Source organism: Hypanus sabinus, chromosome 13, assembly GCF_030144855.1.
Source record: "Hypanus sabinus isolate sHypSab1 chromosome 13, sHypSab1.hap1, whole genome shotgun sequence".
In the NCBI taxonomy this organism is placed as follows: Eukaryota; Metazoa; Chordata; class Chondrichthyes; order Myliobatiformes; family Dasyatidae; genus Hypanus; species Hypanus sabinus.
The window spans coordinates 23,084,612-23,100,408 of NC_082718.1; the positions used below are offsets into that span (position 1 = coordinate 23,084,612).

At 42.8% G+C, this 15,797-nt stretch overlaps 1 protein-coding gene across 1 annotated transcript in view; it reads right to left on the reverse strand.

The window, feature by feature from the left end:
- Window positions 1–8,882: 8,882 nt before the first annotated feature.
- itih5 (inter-alpha-trypsin inhibitor heavy chain 5) overlaps window positions 8,883–15,797 on the reverse strand; it is a 53,121-nt gene continuing 46,206 nt past the window's right edge. The window contains exons 11-13 of the mRNA XM_059988482.1: window positions 15,367–15,483; window positions 14,312–14,689; window positions 8,883–9,415 (exon numbers count right to left, since the gene is read on the reverse strand). Of these exons, the coding sequence (XP_059844465.1) occupies window positions 9,117–9,415; window positions 14,312–14,689; window positions 15,367–15,483 (794 nt within the window). The 3' untranslated portion in view covers window positions 8,883–9,116. The remainder of the gene's footprint in view (window positions 9,416–14,311; window positions 14,690–15,366; window positions 15,484–15,797) is intronic.

Genomic DNA, 15,797 nt, shown 5'->3' on the forward strand with positions numbered 1-15,797 from the left:
ATAGGCACACTGACTAAATACCAGCCTCAGTAGTACATCTATAAGAATCCACTATCTACCATCTGCTTTAGCTATGGGTGATGCATCTGTTATCCTCCAACATGTTATCACTTGAGTCACTTACATGCTTTTATCCATGCACTTCTGCAGTGTTCAAAGCCAACAGTGTTCAAAAAACAACACACACAAAATGCTGGTGGAACACAGCAGGCCAGGCAGCATCTATAGGGAGAAGCGCTGTCAACGTTTCGGGCCGAGACCCTTCGTCAGGACGGTTAGCGCTTTACTATCTTTCCTTTCGGTTAGTCCTGACGAAGGGTCTCGGCCCAAAACGTCGACAGCGCTTCTCCCTATAGATGCTGCCTGGCCTGCTGTGTTCCACCAGCATTTTGTGTGTGTTGTTTGAATTTCTAGCATCTGCAGATTTCCTTGTGAGTGTTCAAAAACCTTAAAACCTCACAGCGGTCCATTTCTACAGGGACAAAGCAAAATTGGCTGTTGCCTTGGGTGGGCGTGCTTGTCAAAACTTTGGGTCATCACCTTAATAGTTAGAATTGGTGCTTTATTGACCAGCTATCATAGAAATAGCTCATCAGTCTAAAATGGCATACGGTATGTCATATGGTGGACATTCTGTGTTATAACCTTTCTGCCACTGAATTAATGTTAACAGTATTTTGCTACTATTAATTGATTTCAACAACCATTGTATCTTTGACTTGAGTTTCATTCCTATCACATTTTCCCTTTTAAAACTTCTGCCTGTACCCACTATTCTTTCAATTATGCTCAGAAGTTGGCTTCATATGTAATACTACATGTACTAGTCTTGTAGACAGTGTACCTTGTGGGTGGTATTTAGTCAGCATAAGTACATCTACTGTCCTGTAGACAGCATACCTACAGTATATAGTAGGCCTTTATTTAGAGCATCTATTTGTCTTAAGGGGAAAGGCTGTTTCGAATATGAGTTTCTATCTGTCTAAAGTAGTATAGAACATATATTTCTTTATATTCTCTTTGAGCACTTTCCCACCCTTGTTTTGGAAGGGAGGTTTAAAATATCCACAGTCATTCTTAAGCCACGGAGGATGAAATGACTCTCCTCTCCTTGACATTTACCTATGCTTCCTTCAGAAGTGCAGTACACTCTGTTGAACTATATGATCTGAATTACTGAGCTATTCTGACTGTCGGTCAGAAATGTCTGGCACTTTGACAACACCATTAAGTTCCCTTTGGAGAAAATTTGATGTTATTGTTTTGTTTTTATGGCAGGTAGTTATATTACAGAAGTTCTTCATACATCATTAAGTTCCTGGCTTTACTGTCAATTTAATGGAGTGTTACTTCAATTGATACAAAAAAACTCCTTTAAAAGCAGTTCTGTTCCAGCAACGCAGGTTTGGTTCTGATTTCTGGTCCTGCCTGCGTGGAGCTTACACGCTCTCTCTGTAATCTTACTGCTCTCCTCTTGGGGGTTCCAGTTTACTCACACAACCTAAAGATGCGAGGATTAGTACGTTAGCTGGCTGCTGTAAATGCGTGAATGGGTGGTAGAATCTTGGGGGAGTTGATCGGAATGTGGAAAGAATAAAAATGATTCAAGAGACTGCATTCAAGATTGCTTGATGGCTTAAAAACCAAGAGACTCTGCAGGTGCTGGAAATCGAAAGCAACACAAACAAAATGCTGGAGGAGCTCAGCAGGCCAGGCAGCACCTATGGAAAAGAGTAAACAGTTGACCTTTTAGGCCAGACTGAAACGTCAACTGTTTACTCTTCTTCACAGATGCTGCCCGCCTGCTTGTTTAATGTCACTTCCTAAACACAAGTGTAAGGAGAACAAAATAATTGTTATTCCAGGTCCAGTGCAGTACAAAGAAACATAAAAGATAAAGAACATAACAACAATAATATTAAAAAAACACTCAAAAAATAAATAGTCAGCTTATATACATAAATTGATTGCAGCCATAAAGTGACACTCAGCTGTACATAATGTGACAGACACAAAATAATAAAGTGGTGGTGGAGTTACTGGAGGTGGGCTCAGCCTTATTGTTTGGGAAAAGTAAATATTTTTGAGTCAGTGGTCCTGGCATGGATGCGATGTAACCTCCTCCCCAATTGAAGTGGGATGACCAGTCTTTGAGCAGGATGTGTGGGCTTCTTCATGGTGTTACTGGCCCTTTTCCAGCACCTTTCTGTATGCACGTCCTTGATGGCGGGTAGGCTGGTGCTAGTGATGCCCTCTATGCAGTAGAATGAAATGAGGACAGATGCGCCAAGTCCAGCTCTCTCTAGCCTCCTCAGAAAGTAGAAGCACTAGTGAAGTTTCTTGACTGTTGAGTTTCTTGAGAGTTCTGTGTGATGAGCATTCCCAGCAGTTTGAAACTGCTTGCAGTTTCCACTGCCGAGCCGCCGATGTAAAGGGGGCTCTAAGTTGTGTGAGTTTTTCTGAAGTTGTCTTGTTGACATTAAGGAAGAGGTTATTTGCCTGGCACCAGGCCTCCAGCTCTTCCACCAATTCTCTGTAGATGGTCTAATCATTGTTGGTGATAAGCCCCACCAATGTCGTTTCATCGGTGAACTTGACAATGCAAATGTTCGGGTGTTTGGCCATTTAGTCATGTGTGAGAAGAGTGTACAGCAATGGGCTCAGCACACAGCCCTGGTTGGCACCATGTTGAGGATGAAGGGGAAGGAGGGGCAGTTGTGCATTTGAGATTTGTTTGATAGGAAGTCCAACACCCAGTTGCACAATGGTACATTTAGACCGAGGAAAATGAATCTGTTCACCAATGTCTGTGAGACAAGTGTTGAATACCAGAGATTAGTGCAGGATTAGTATAAAAGGGTGTTTGATGATTGGAATGGAATGGCAAATTCAAGGCTCTGTTCCAGTCTGTATGACCCTATGGTATTAAATGTTCCAGATGTAGCATGCAACAATTTTGAATGAATGGGACTTATAAACATAGTATCAGTCCACAATGCTCTACAGATGGAAACCAGTTGTCCTAATGTCTCTTTGTTGGCCCCTTAGTTCAAATTGAATTCTTTAAAATACCAATCCCCTTACTTTTCTCAATGAGTTGTTACTTTCCATTCAAAGCCTAACAATTGCCTTACTAAAGTTACTAAAGTTCTTCAACCTTCTTTCAAATAGTCCATTCTAGATGTAAGAAAACCTTGTCTAGAACAGTTCCTCTTAATGCTATTATTTTTGGTGAATCAGCTTATATAGGTGACCTGAAAGCCTCTAGAAAGTCTCTGGTTTTTATTATTACTGAGTAAATAACATCCATGATTTTGAACTCAATAAATCCCATATTAACTTTCTCTATTCTGACAGATGACAATGAGGAGGCTTACAAGAGTGAGACAGCTGGTTGTGTGGTGTCACAACAGCAACCTTCATTCAACAGCAGCAAGATCAAGGATCTGGTGTGGACTTTGGGAAGGGAAAGTCAGGATAGCGCACACCAACCTTCATGGAGTGGTCATCAGCGAAAGAGGTGAGCAGCTTCAAGTTCCTGGGTGTCAACTCCTCAGCAGATCTATTCCAGGCCCAACATATTGGTGCAATCACAAAGACGGCACATCTGCTTTGCTAAAGAGCCATAGGAAATCTGGAATGTCACCAAGGACTCAAGTAAATTTCCACAGATGGACTGTGGAGAGCACTCCGACTGGTTACATCACAGCCTGCAATGGAGGCTCCAATGCACAGGATTGTAAGAGGCTGCAGAGGGTGTAGACTCAGCCAGCTCCATTAAGGGCACAACCCTCAACACCATCAAGGACATCTTCAAGAGATGGTGCCTCACACATGGGACATGCGCTCTTCACGTTACTACCATTGGGGAGGAAGCACACGAGACTTTAGAAAATAGATAGTGGAAGCAATAGCACTGCATCTATGCTATCAAGTCCTACAAGAATTCTATACAACACAGGCGCACACACAGACAAAATACTGGAGGAACTCAGCAGGTCAAGCAGCATCTATGGAGAGGAATAAACAGTTGGCGTTTCAGGCTGAGACCCTTCGTCAGGACTAGGAAGGAAGGGGAAAGAAGCCAGAAGAAGAAGAGGGAGAGGAGTACAAGCTGGCAGGTGAGATGTAAGTCTCAGTGAGCAGGAAGGGGAGGATGAAGTGACAAGCTGGGAGGTGAAAGGTAGAAGAGGTAAAGGGCTGAGAAGAAGGAATCTGATAGGAGTGGAGAGTGGACCATGGGAGAAAAGAAAGGAGGAGGGGCACCAGAGGATGGTGATAGAAAGGCGAGAAGAGAAAAGGTAAGGAGGAGCTAAAATGGGGAATGGAAAAAGTGAGAAGGTGGGGGGGGGGGAAGAATTACTGGAAATTAGAGAAATTTATGATTATGACATCAGATTGGAGGCTACCCAGGCTGAATGTAGGGTGTTACTCCTCCAAACTGAGTGCAACCTCATCGTGGCAGTAGAGGAGGCCATGAACTAACACGTTGGAATGGGACAGGTGAGTGGAATTAAAATGGGTGGCCACTGGGAAAGCTGGCCTTTTGTAGTGGATGAAGGTGCTTGGAGAAGCAGTCCCTCAGTCTATGTTGGGTCTGACCGATGTAGAGGAGACCACATCAAGAACATCAGATGCTCCGATAGAGTCACTGGTGAAGTGTCAACTCACCTGGAAAGGCTGTTTGGAGCCCAAATTATATTTGGAGAATTCTGTACTTTTCAATGAGATCATATCCCAGTCTTCGAAACACTAGAGAGCAAATGGCCAGTCTGCTTAACACTTCCTCATTGGATAAGGCCGCACATCCCAGGAATCTATTTGATTTCATCTTGGTTGGACACTTTTTAGCACAAATGTAGGCCAACCCTCGGTAAGAAAACCAGCTCTGTTTATATTCCAGATAGAGGAAGGAGTTTTAAAGGGGACAGAGGGGTGTTTGCATTTAAATAAAGTGCTTGATAATTGAAATGTGACAACATCAGATGAATTACTTCACTTAAGAGATATTAAGACAGACAGTTAAACAACCAAGGCATAGCAGGATACTCTCCTAATGTAGGCAAGTTGGATTAGTATAGATGGATAAAAAGCTCAGCAAGGATGTGATGGGCTGAATGGCCTTTGACCAACTGCAACTGAAGCTGATATCATGTGCTATTCCTAGTACATCTTCCTGCTAAATCAAGGCTGTGTGTTCTGTTGATGGGAACATTAAGTCCATGAGGAATGCTGACTAGGAGAATAATTCCTCTTATGGGACAATCTCGATCAAAACTGACTCATTTCCATTCTTTCTCATTCCGCCAAATCATTTTCGATCTGAAACATTATTTCCTGTTTTTTTTGTCCCTTTCCAAATGCTCCCTGACCTGCTGAGAGTTTCCATTTTTTTTTTGTTTCTATAGCAGAACTCAGAGTCACTGTTTGAAAATCGCCCAATTAAAACGATACTGAGGCAAAGCTTCTCTCCCTCAGATGGTCATGAATGTTTGGATCCGCTCTCCGTAAGCAGTAAGGAAGCAAGGAATGTGGCTGATGGAATCTGCTCTACTGGGAATTGCTATGGATGCAAAAGGCTAAGTGATTTCTTGTAGCAAGTCAGATGACATGAAGCTTTCCCTCCTGAAAACATTGAACAATACAGGCCCTTCAGCCCACGATGTTGTACTGACCTTCTAACCTCCTCCAAGATCAATCTAACCCTTCCCTCGTACACAGCCAATAACCCTCCATTTTTCTATCATCCATGTGTCTATCTAAGAGACTCTTGAATGTATCACCCCGGTTGTGCATTCCACATACCCACCACTCTCTGTGTAAAAACCCACCTCTGACATCCCCCTATACCTTCCTTCACTCACTTTAAATGGACGGGTATTAGCTGTTGCTGGTTGCTGCCTGCTGCCATGGGAAAAATGTTCTAGTTGTCCACTCAATCTTATATCTCACACACACCTCTCATACGCCTTCACTCCAAAGAGAAAAGCCCTATCTCACTCAACCTTTCCTCACAGATGGCCGCTAATCTTTGAAACTACAGTACAACACAGGAACACACACTTTAGTTCATTATGGCATGTTGAACTAATTAAAATAGTAATCTAGTGCCCAACTAAATACTTCCTTCTGTCTACAGTGTCTATAACCTTCCATTTTCTGAACACTTGTGTGTCTATCCCAAAGCCTCTTAAATGCTTGTATTGTATCTGCCTCGATCATCACCCCAGGCACACCACTCTCTGTGTAGAAAACCTGCCCAGTACAAACACAATAAATTCTGCAGATGCTGGGAATCTTGAACTCACAGAAAGTGATCGAGGAACCAAACAGGTCAGGCAGCATCTATGCAGGGGAGGTAACAGTTGACATTTCAGGCTGAGAACATTTACATCTCCTTTGAACTTACCCTTATAATGTTAAATACATGCCTTCTGGTATTAAACATTTAATCTCTAGGAAAAAGATACAGGCTGGCTACTTTACCTATGCTTCTCATAATCTTATAAAATCTCCCTTTAGGCTCTGCCACCTCAAAGCCAAGATTTGTTCAACCTCTCCTTATTGCAATTGCTCTCATCAAGGCAAGAGAGAACATGGAACAATTGAGTTCTGAAGAAGGGTCTTGGCCCAATGTGTTGACTGTACTCTTTTTTGTAGATGCTGCCTGGCCTGCTAAGTTCCTCTGGCATTCTGTATCTGTTGCTTGGATGTCCAGCATCTGCAGATTTTCTCTTGCTTGTGATAGAACAATGTAGCACAGTGCAGACCCTTCAACCCACAATGCTGTGTCGACCTTTCAACCTACTCTAAGATCAATTTAACCCTTCCCTCCTCCATAGCTCTACATTTTCCAATCATCCATGTGCTTATCTAGGAGTTTCTCAGATGTCCCTTATATATCTGCCTCGACCATTATCCCTGGCAGGGCATTTGACACTCCCACTGCTCTCACTTACCTCTGACACTCCTATTAAACTTTCCTCCAATCACCTTATTATTTAAAGAAGCAACATCTTTTTTTGCAGCAAGGCAAAGTATAGATACAGTGAATGGTCACATTCGTATTTGCGGGGTGGGGGGGGGGTCTAATTTTTAAAGGCATGGATTTAAGGTGAGAGGGATAACATTTAAAAGGGACCTGCGGAGTAAGTCTCATTTACACAGAAGTTGGTGGGTTTATGGAATAGGCTGCCAGAGGAGAGAGTAGAATTCTGAACATGGAACACAACAGTACAGTACAGGCCTTTTTGGCTCACAATATTGTGCTGACATTTAAGCTAGTCCAAGATTAATCTAATGCTTCCCTTCCACAGTCTCTGTTTGTCTTTTTCTTTCACTTCTTTCATTTGTGGAGGTGGCTACACCTACAAAGTTTAAGCAGGTACATGGGTAGGAAAGGTTAAAAAAGATGAGAGCCAAATGCCGGCAAGTGGGACAAGCTCAGGTTGGCAACTTGATCAGCATTGGTGAGATGGGCCAAAGGGCATTTCCATGCTGTATAACTCTATGGCTGGCCACCGGGTGCAAGTTTACTGCAGGTAGATTCGTTTCTAAAATGAACCATTTTTTCGTGTAAGTGGGAAATCCTCCAGCAACACGGACAGGCTCTATGCAGTTTGCTGTTGGTTGGACTCACTGAGCAAACATTAACAGTTAACCCTTTCATATCCAGACAGATAAAGGAATACAGAAAGTGGGGCGATGAGGGGGTGGGGGAGGGTCCAGTGAGTGGAGCTAATGGAGATTGGGTGCACAATCTATCTTCTTTTGCACATCGGTTGTTTGTCAGTCTTCCTTTATTTATAGTTTTTCATAAATTCTATTATTATTTTTACTTTGAAAAGTATATGCTGTACATGTTACCATATACTGCCTTTTTAGTACCTGCAAGTAAAAGAATCCCAAGGTAGCATATGGTAACATATACGTACTTTAATAATAAATTTACTTTTATTTATTTGTGTGTGTGTGTGTGTGTGTGTGTGTGTGTGTGTGTGTGTGTGTGTGTGCGCGCGTGTTTATTTATTTGTGTGTGTGTGTGTGTGTGTGTGTGTGTGTGTGTGTGTGTGTTTATTTATTTATTTGTGTGTCTATTTATTTGTGTGTGTTTATTTATTTATTTAGCAATCCTGAGCAGAATAGGCCTTTCTGGCCTTTCGAGCCACCCCCCCCCCAACAAGCCCAATTAACCCATAACTAATCACAGGACAACTTACAATGACCACCTATGCAGTACATCTTTGGACTGTGGGAGGAAAACAGAGGACCGGAGAAAACCCTTGCATTCTATGGGGAGGATGTACAGTGACTCCTGATAAAATGGTGCCAGAATTGAACTCTGAACTCTGGAAACCCCCCCAAACTCTAGTAGCATCGTGCCAACCACTGAGCTCCCGTGGCACCACATCGCACCCTGACTTTCATACTCAGCGGAACTGAGCTTACCACCATCAATGGGAGAGGGAGGCAAAGTCTTTGATATTTTTTCACAGCAGAGTTGGGTATAGGTACTGCCAATGGTCACAGTTATATTGCGATGGTGGGAAGTTTAAAATTAACAGCATAAATTGAACGTGAGAGAAGATGGATTGATCTTACTCAACAGCAAAACAGACCCAATAAGTCAAATTGCCTGCTGCTACTTCTAATTCACACATTCCATTATTTAATTTTGGATATTCGGCAGCAACATTAGCCTCTGAAATGACTGCACTTGTCTCATGGAAGACTTCACTGAGGGAAGTGTCCGATCTTGCCAAGCCTGACTGCAGTGGGTGTGGGAATGGGGATATGTGGAGTTAAACATTCGTGGTGAACGCTATATTCTTAATTAGGAAGCAGATTGATTTTATTGACAGAAATTACAATGTGTACCCATCCTGGAAAAAAACAAGACTCTTTATTTGAGAGAAAGGTTTTCCAGACCTCAAAACAGCTTAGAGGCTGAGATTTTAATGAAATCTCAAAACACCTTTCATGCAATTTTGCAAACTATGTTGTTACCAGGACAACAAAGCATAACGTTCATGATGGTGCAAGAGCCTAAAATATATTGAACCCAATGAGGAGCAGTGGAGAAAATTATACTTCATATTCCCCTCCAGCTGGTGAAGTTAGAGTTGATTGGATTTGCCTGTAGTTGTGTCAAAGAGATGTGACACAAGGTAATCTCCATATGATCCATCAATCAAACGGGCAGCATTGTTCTTTGCAAACCAACAGTCAACACGGTGCTGCCCATTGTAAATCCACCGCTGTTTCCTCACCACTGGAACCAGTCGGCCTTTGATGCTCAGCGAAGCTCCGGGTCCTGTGGTCGCCTCACTTTCTCCTGACGGGATTAGAGCCTGATTTTGCCAACTTGGAGGTCTGGCTGCATTTGTGATCTGGATATGGCTGTACAAGAACTGGCCTGTGGAAGGAACAGTGACAAAATATGTCAGCCATAGATTCAGAGAGCAAAGAAGCATGGACGTAGGACCTATGGCACCTACAGGAGCCAAGGTCCCGCACCACCAGGTTCAGGAACAGTTATTACACTACAGCCATCGGGCTCCTGAGTAACTTCACTCACCTCAACTTATTCCACAACCTACACTGACTATCAAGGACTCTACAACTCAGGTTCTCAGCATTGTTTGCTTATTTATTTATTATGGTTGTTTTTGCACAGTTTGTCTTCTTCTGCAGTCAGTCTTTGAGTGTAGCTTTTCATTGATTCTTTTGTGTTTCTTTGTTCTACTATGTACTCCTGCAAGAAAATGAACCTCAGGGTAGTATATCATCATCCCTCTTCTCTCTCTGAGTGACTCTCCCTCATCCCTCTTCTTCCACTGAGTCCCTCCCTCAACTGCCCTCTCGCTCTATGTCCCTCCTCACCCCTCTGTATGTACCTCCCTCTTCTCCCTCTGTGTCCATCCCTCACCCTTCTCTCCCTCTGTGCAACCCTCCCATCCCACCTCTCTATATGTGTGACCTTCCCTCAACCCTCCTCTTCCTCTGTGACCCTCTCTCATCCCTCATCTCTGCACCTCTCCCACATTCCCCCTCTCCTTCTGTGTCACCTTCCCTCATCCATCCCTCAATCCCTCATCTCTGTGTCCCTTCCTCATTCCTTCTCTCCCTCTGTGTGTACACTTCTCATCCCTCTGCTCTGCCCTGCCACCAGCTCATCCCTCCACTCCCTGACTGTTGCCCCTCCCTTGTCACAGCGCTTCTTATCCTACCTCTCCCTCCCTCATCCCTCTGCCTCACCCTTGGTGTTCCCCCCTCTTATCCCACAGTTTCCCCTTCCATCAGTGCAGCCTCAGCCTGGCCCGCTGAGTATTTCCAGCAGGAGCTAAAGATTAGCTTGATTTGTCACACTTACTTAGAAACATATCGTGAAATATGTTGTTTTGCATCGACAACCATCACTGCCCAAGGATGAGCTGCGACCAGCCCATGTGTGTCGCTGTGCTTCCAGTGTACAACCTACTAACTCTAACCCTAACTGTACACCTTTGGACCGTGGGAAGAAACTGGAGCACACAGAGGAAATCTTTGCAGTCACGGGGAGAAGGTACAAACTCCTTATAGACAATAACGGGAATTGAAAATCGTTGAATGATCAGGGATTAAAACAGGAGGTGCCCCCTGAGGTAAAAGATACTCTTAAATGATGGAACAGCTATAAAGAATACCCCCTGTTCTTTGCAACACACACAAAATGCTGATGGAATGCAGCAGGCTAGGCAGCATCTATAGAGAGAAGCACTGTTGATGTTTCAGGCCGACGAAGGGTCTCAGCCCAAAACATCGACAGTGCTTCTCCCTATAGATGCTGCCTGGCCTGCTGCGTTCCACCAGCATCTTGAGTGTGTTGCTTGAATTTCCAGCATCTGCAGATTTCCTCCTGCTTACTTTTTAAACCCTCCTGTTCTTTTTATGTTCTTAATTAATATATTTTTGTTTTTTGTGGTCCAGTAACTTATCCACTTTGTCACCCAAATCTACGAAGATGAAAGAGAACAGCTTATTGTGGGGTGATGGTTTAAAGCAAAGGTTAATTTGCTCTCTCTATAATTTGCTAATAGATGTTATTTTTCCTTGGTTTACTCCTTCTACTTTCTTATACCAGCGACAAAGCAAACCACACAGTCGAGTGCACACTACGGTGTCCAAAGGTGATCCATGATTTTACGTGCAAATTATTGCCCACACAACAAACCAGTTCAGGATGCCATGTCTGACTGCACAGTGACCAGTACTATCCCACAAACACTACACGTCGGTGGGAACCAGCGTGTGGTTGTTGGACCATAAGAACATAAGAAATAGGCCAGTCAGCCCATTGAGTCTTCTCTACCATTCAGTCATGGCTGATTTATTTTCCCTCTCAACCCCATTCCCCTGCATTCCACCCATAACCTTTGACACCCTTACTAATCAAGAACCTATCAGCCTATGCTTTAAATATACCCAAAGACTTGGCCTCCTCAGCCATCTGTAAGAATGAATTCCGCAGATTCCCCATCTTCTGGCTTAAGAAGTTCCTCCTCTTCTCTTTTCTAAAGGGACGTCCTCCTACTCTGAGGCTGTTCCCACTGCCTCAGGAAAGCAGCCAACGTAATCATTGACCTTTGACATCCTGGCCATTGTGTCTTCTCCTCACTCAACGCCCATACGGCCAAAGACACGAAAGCTTGAAGGCACGTACCATCAACCTCAAGGACAGTTTCAATTCCTCCATTATAAAAGTCCTGAGCAGACCTCTTGCAAGATAAAGATGGACTCCTAATCTCTCAGTCTATCTTGTCATGGCTCTTGAATTTTGTCCTCCTGCACTGAGTTTTCTCTGTAAATGCAACATTACATTCTGCATTCATTGCCTTTTGTATTTATGTATGGAATGATCTGTGTGAGCAAAAGCCTTCAATGTTTCTCAACATGTGACAAAAATAAGCCAAATACCAATTACCAATCCATTCCAAATGGAGGTACCAGTAGACTGCAGATTAAAGATTTGCACAAAGGACTACTGTTCACATCCCTGGCTCCCTGAGCTGGTTAGATGTGGTTGAGCAAAACCAATCTCTGCTAATCATTTAGGAACATTTAGAACAGAGTCGTAGAGTTCCTTCTGCCTTGATAAAGCAGATGACATAACCAAAGATCTCCAGCTGATCACACCATTCGCTAAAGAAATCGGGCATGTCCCCTTTGACACTCACCGATTTTTCTGATCTACCATAAAAAGCATCCTAACAATCAGGGCTTGGGTTGGCAACTGCTCTGCCCAAGACCACGTGAAACTGCAGTGAAATGCAGACAGACCTCAGCATATCATGGAAACCACCCTCCCCTCCATGGACTCTGTCTACACTTCTCATTGTCTTGTCAAAGCAGATGGCATAATCAAAAGCTCCACCCACCCCAGACATTCTCTCTTCTCCCCTCTCCTATTGGTCAGAAGATACACATTCTACCAGGCTCAAGTTCAGCTTCTACCACATATTATAAGAGTATTGAACCAACCCCTAGTAAGATAAGATGGGCTCTTCATCTTACAATCTAACTCACTGTAACCTTGCACCTTATTTTCTGCCTGCACTGCACTTTGTAACATTTTATTCTGCATTCTGTTATTGTTTTCCTTTGTGCTATCTCAGTGCACGATTGTGATGAAATGATTTGCATGGACGGCATGCAAATCAAAAGCTTCTCATTGCAGCTCAGTGCATGTGACAATAATAAACCAATTGTTCAATTTAGCCTACATCCACACCAGACCGGATAATCTTGAAAACGCTGGTTTCGCATAATAATGATAGGCGTCCACACCAGGCGTTTTGAAAATACCTCTGTCCACATTAAAGCAGGTATTTCGGCTAATCGCCTCCTACTGTGCATGCGCAGGACACATCTACAGAAAACAAGTGACAGGTTTGGTGTCGAATCTTGCCATGAAAGACTGGGTGCGTGTTTGTCCAGTTACCAACTAGAAAAACTTAAAAGGAAATTGCCAAATGACAGACAGCTGTTGGCTCTTTCGCAGGAGGACTTAGAACTAAAAAAAACAAATACTGGACTGTATGAAAGCAACCAACAGTGAGTTCACGGACAGTATTGGAAACATTTCCTACAGCCATAGTCACTTCACTGATAAAAGGGACGACAGCTACAACTAAATGCAGTAAGGCTTGTTACTGGGCAAAAGTGAAATTTGCTGTTACCTCATTTGTTTGCCTTTACTTTTGTCATGTCTTTCTGTATCATTTTGCTGTTTTCAACATGTCAATAAAATGAGTTACTGGACAAAAGTAATTTTATTTTTAACCTGAGTAAAAGTGAAACTCACAGTTTTCCTTTTTTGGCTTTAACATTTTCGCGTCTATGCCAAACATAAGCTACTACTTAAAAATTACATTTTGGAAATAGCGACAATTGCATCTATTGAATGTTTGCACAAGCAATACATTAATAAAGCATCTTGTTCAATGTATAAAACATGTCTGCATCAGTGTTATCTTGTATTTCCATACAATGTTACATTAGGCTGTAACACATCTATTGTCAGAGAAGTACTTTCATAAATAGGTAAACCACCTTCATACAAGCAAGGACAGAAAACAGAGCAAAGTGAGTATACTTATTTTTTCAGTAAGTTATGGGTCAAAGTATTTGGTTAGTACCTTTCTAACTCTTCTGGCTTCAGTCTCATTGTCGTCTGTTCTGAATAGATTGTGTGGGGGGTTGAAATTCTCTGTCATACTGCAAAGCTGCAGTAACATTCTGCTCAAAGACAGTCTCCTGAAGCCGTCCGCCATTGTTGTTGTGGTGTTGGAGGTTGCGTTCAAGAAAACTATGAAATGCCGCACTGCCGCTACCATCTGTTCCAACACGTCATGACAGTGTTTTTAAAAAGTTCTGGTTGCCACGTACACACTACACTGGCCGATTGGCATTTTCAGATTTACACACTCTGGCGAGTGTTTTAGAAAAGCTCTGTTTTCGGGGGAGGTAAACGCTGTTTATGTGGATGGAGGGTCAAAACAAAAAGAAAAAGCTTCAGTTACAGATTTATCCAGTCTAGTGTGGACATAGCCTTAGAGTTATACCACATGGAAAAGACCCTTCAGCCCAACTGGTCTATGCCAACCTGGATCCCATTCTAAGTTCCTCATATTTTGCCCACACACTGTATCTGGATGTTAGTTCCTCAAAGTGTTGTGGAACTTGCAACAGTATGGGCCAAAAAACTTAACAAACTTTGTAAGGATCAAACAGCCACAGACATGGTATAATTTATTTTTCAGAGGTCACTTACCCAGGAGACCGTGGGCATTGGAGGAAAGTCCTTTGCTGTTGAGAATGTAGAACCCAAGGTGATCCTTCTGATATGGGGCCGGGTTTTTATACTGATGAACCAGGATTACAAAGGAGATGTAATCATTTATTGTCACGGTGACATTGGACTTTGCTGTCACCGACACCACCAAACCTTCACTCTCCACCTCAATTGTTCTGTCACACGATAGGATGAACCTGTCTCGACTGTCAAAGATTACCTTGTGGGGTGTGATTTGGATGTAGGACCGGGAGGGTTTACTGATAATGACTGTGATGGTATTGAAGTAGGTCCGTTGTTTCTTATGACCACTAGGAGGTGCCGGAGCTCCAATTAGTTGTCCATTGACTGTTACACCTTAGGGAAACAGGAAAGCGAGACGATTGTTAGACAGTGCAATGCTGAAATTCAAGACATGACAAAAAGAAATCAAGAAGGTGAAAAATATTGTGCCAATCCTGTTTGACATCACCGCCAATGTTAGTTGGCGACAAAGCAGTTGACAGTGTTTCAAGAAGGCAGCATCCATCATTAAGGATCCTCACTATCTGGGCCATGCCCTCTTCTCATTACTACCATCAGGAAGGAGCTACAGAAAGCTGAAGACCCACACTCCTCATATTGGGAACAGCTTCTTCCCCTCTGCCATCAAATGTATGTGCGCTGTACCACCATGTGTCAAAACAGCATACATGTGTCAGTGATGAGAAAACCTGATTCTGATCGATCCAGTGCAGGTAGACAAATATGGTCCAAGGTCACAATGCAGTGCATTGGAAGATCAGGAGTTCATCTGAGAGCTCTGAGTAGCACTTGAGAGTTTTTGCAAGAAGTTTATTCAAGAGTCTGATAGCAACGTTAATTAAAAAGAATCAGACAGACACTTGATAGGAAGACATGTGGAAGGAAAGAAAAGGGTTAGATATGTCGAACAAAGGTTTTTTATGGGCATAACATGGAAAATCTTCTTTATAATTCTATGATTTTCCATCTTAGGAATTAATCAAGCATTTAAGATTTCTCTAACATCTTACCTGAGTTGTCATGATCAGACACCAGTCTGAGCACATCTCCCGGCTGACCATCTATGTTAAAGCACACCGACAATTTGCTCAAGGGGAAGTCAGCAATAAAATGTGGGTCCCCATCAGCTGGATGATAAAGAAACACTTCAGTTTGAATGAGTGGCAGTGAACAAACAACAGTAAGTTCAGTAAAAGGACAAATGTGAACACATCAACACTGCCTCATATTTTTGCAATCTTTCCGCACTACTTATGTTTTATATATTTCTTATTGTAATCTAAAGCTTATTTAAAAATATATTGCACTGTACTGCTGCTGCAGAACAGTTAAATGTTATGATATTCTGTATGTCCGTGGTAATAAGCCTGATTTTGATTCTAGTTCTGATTCGGACAATTCAACCTAGTCATCAGAAATTATTTGATTTGATCCTCTCATG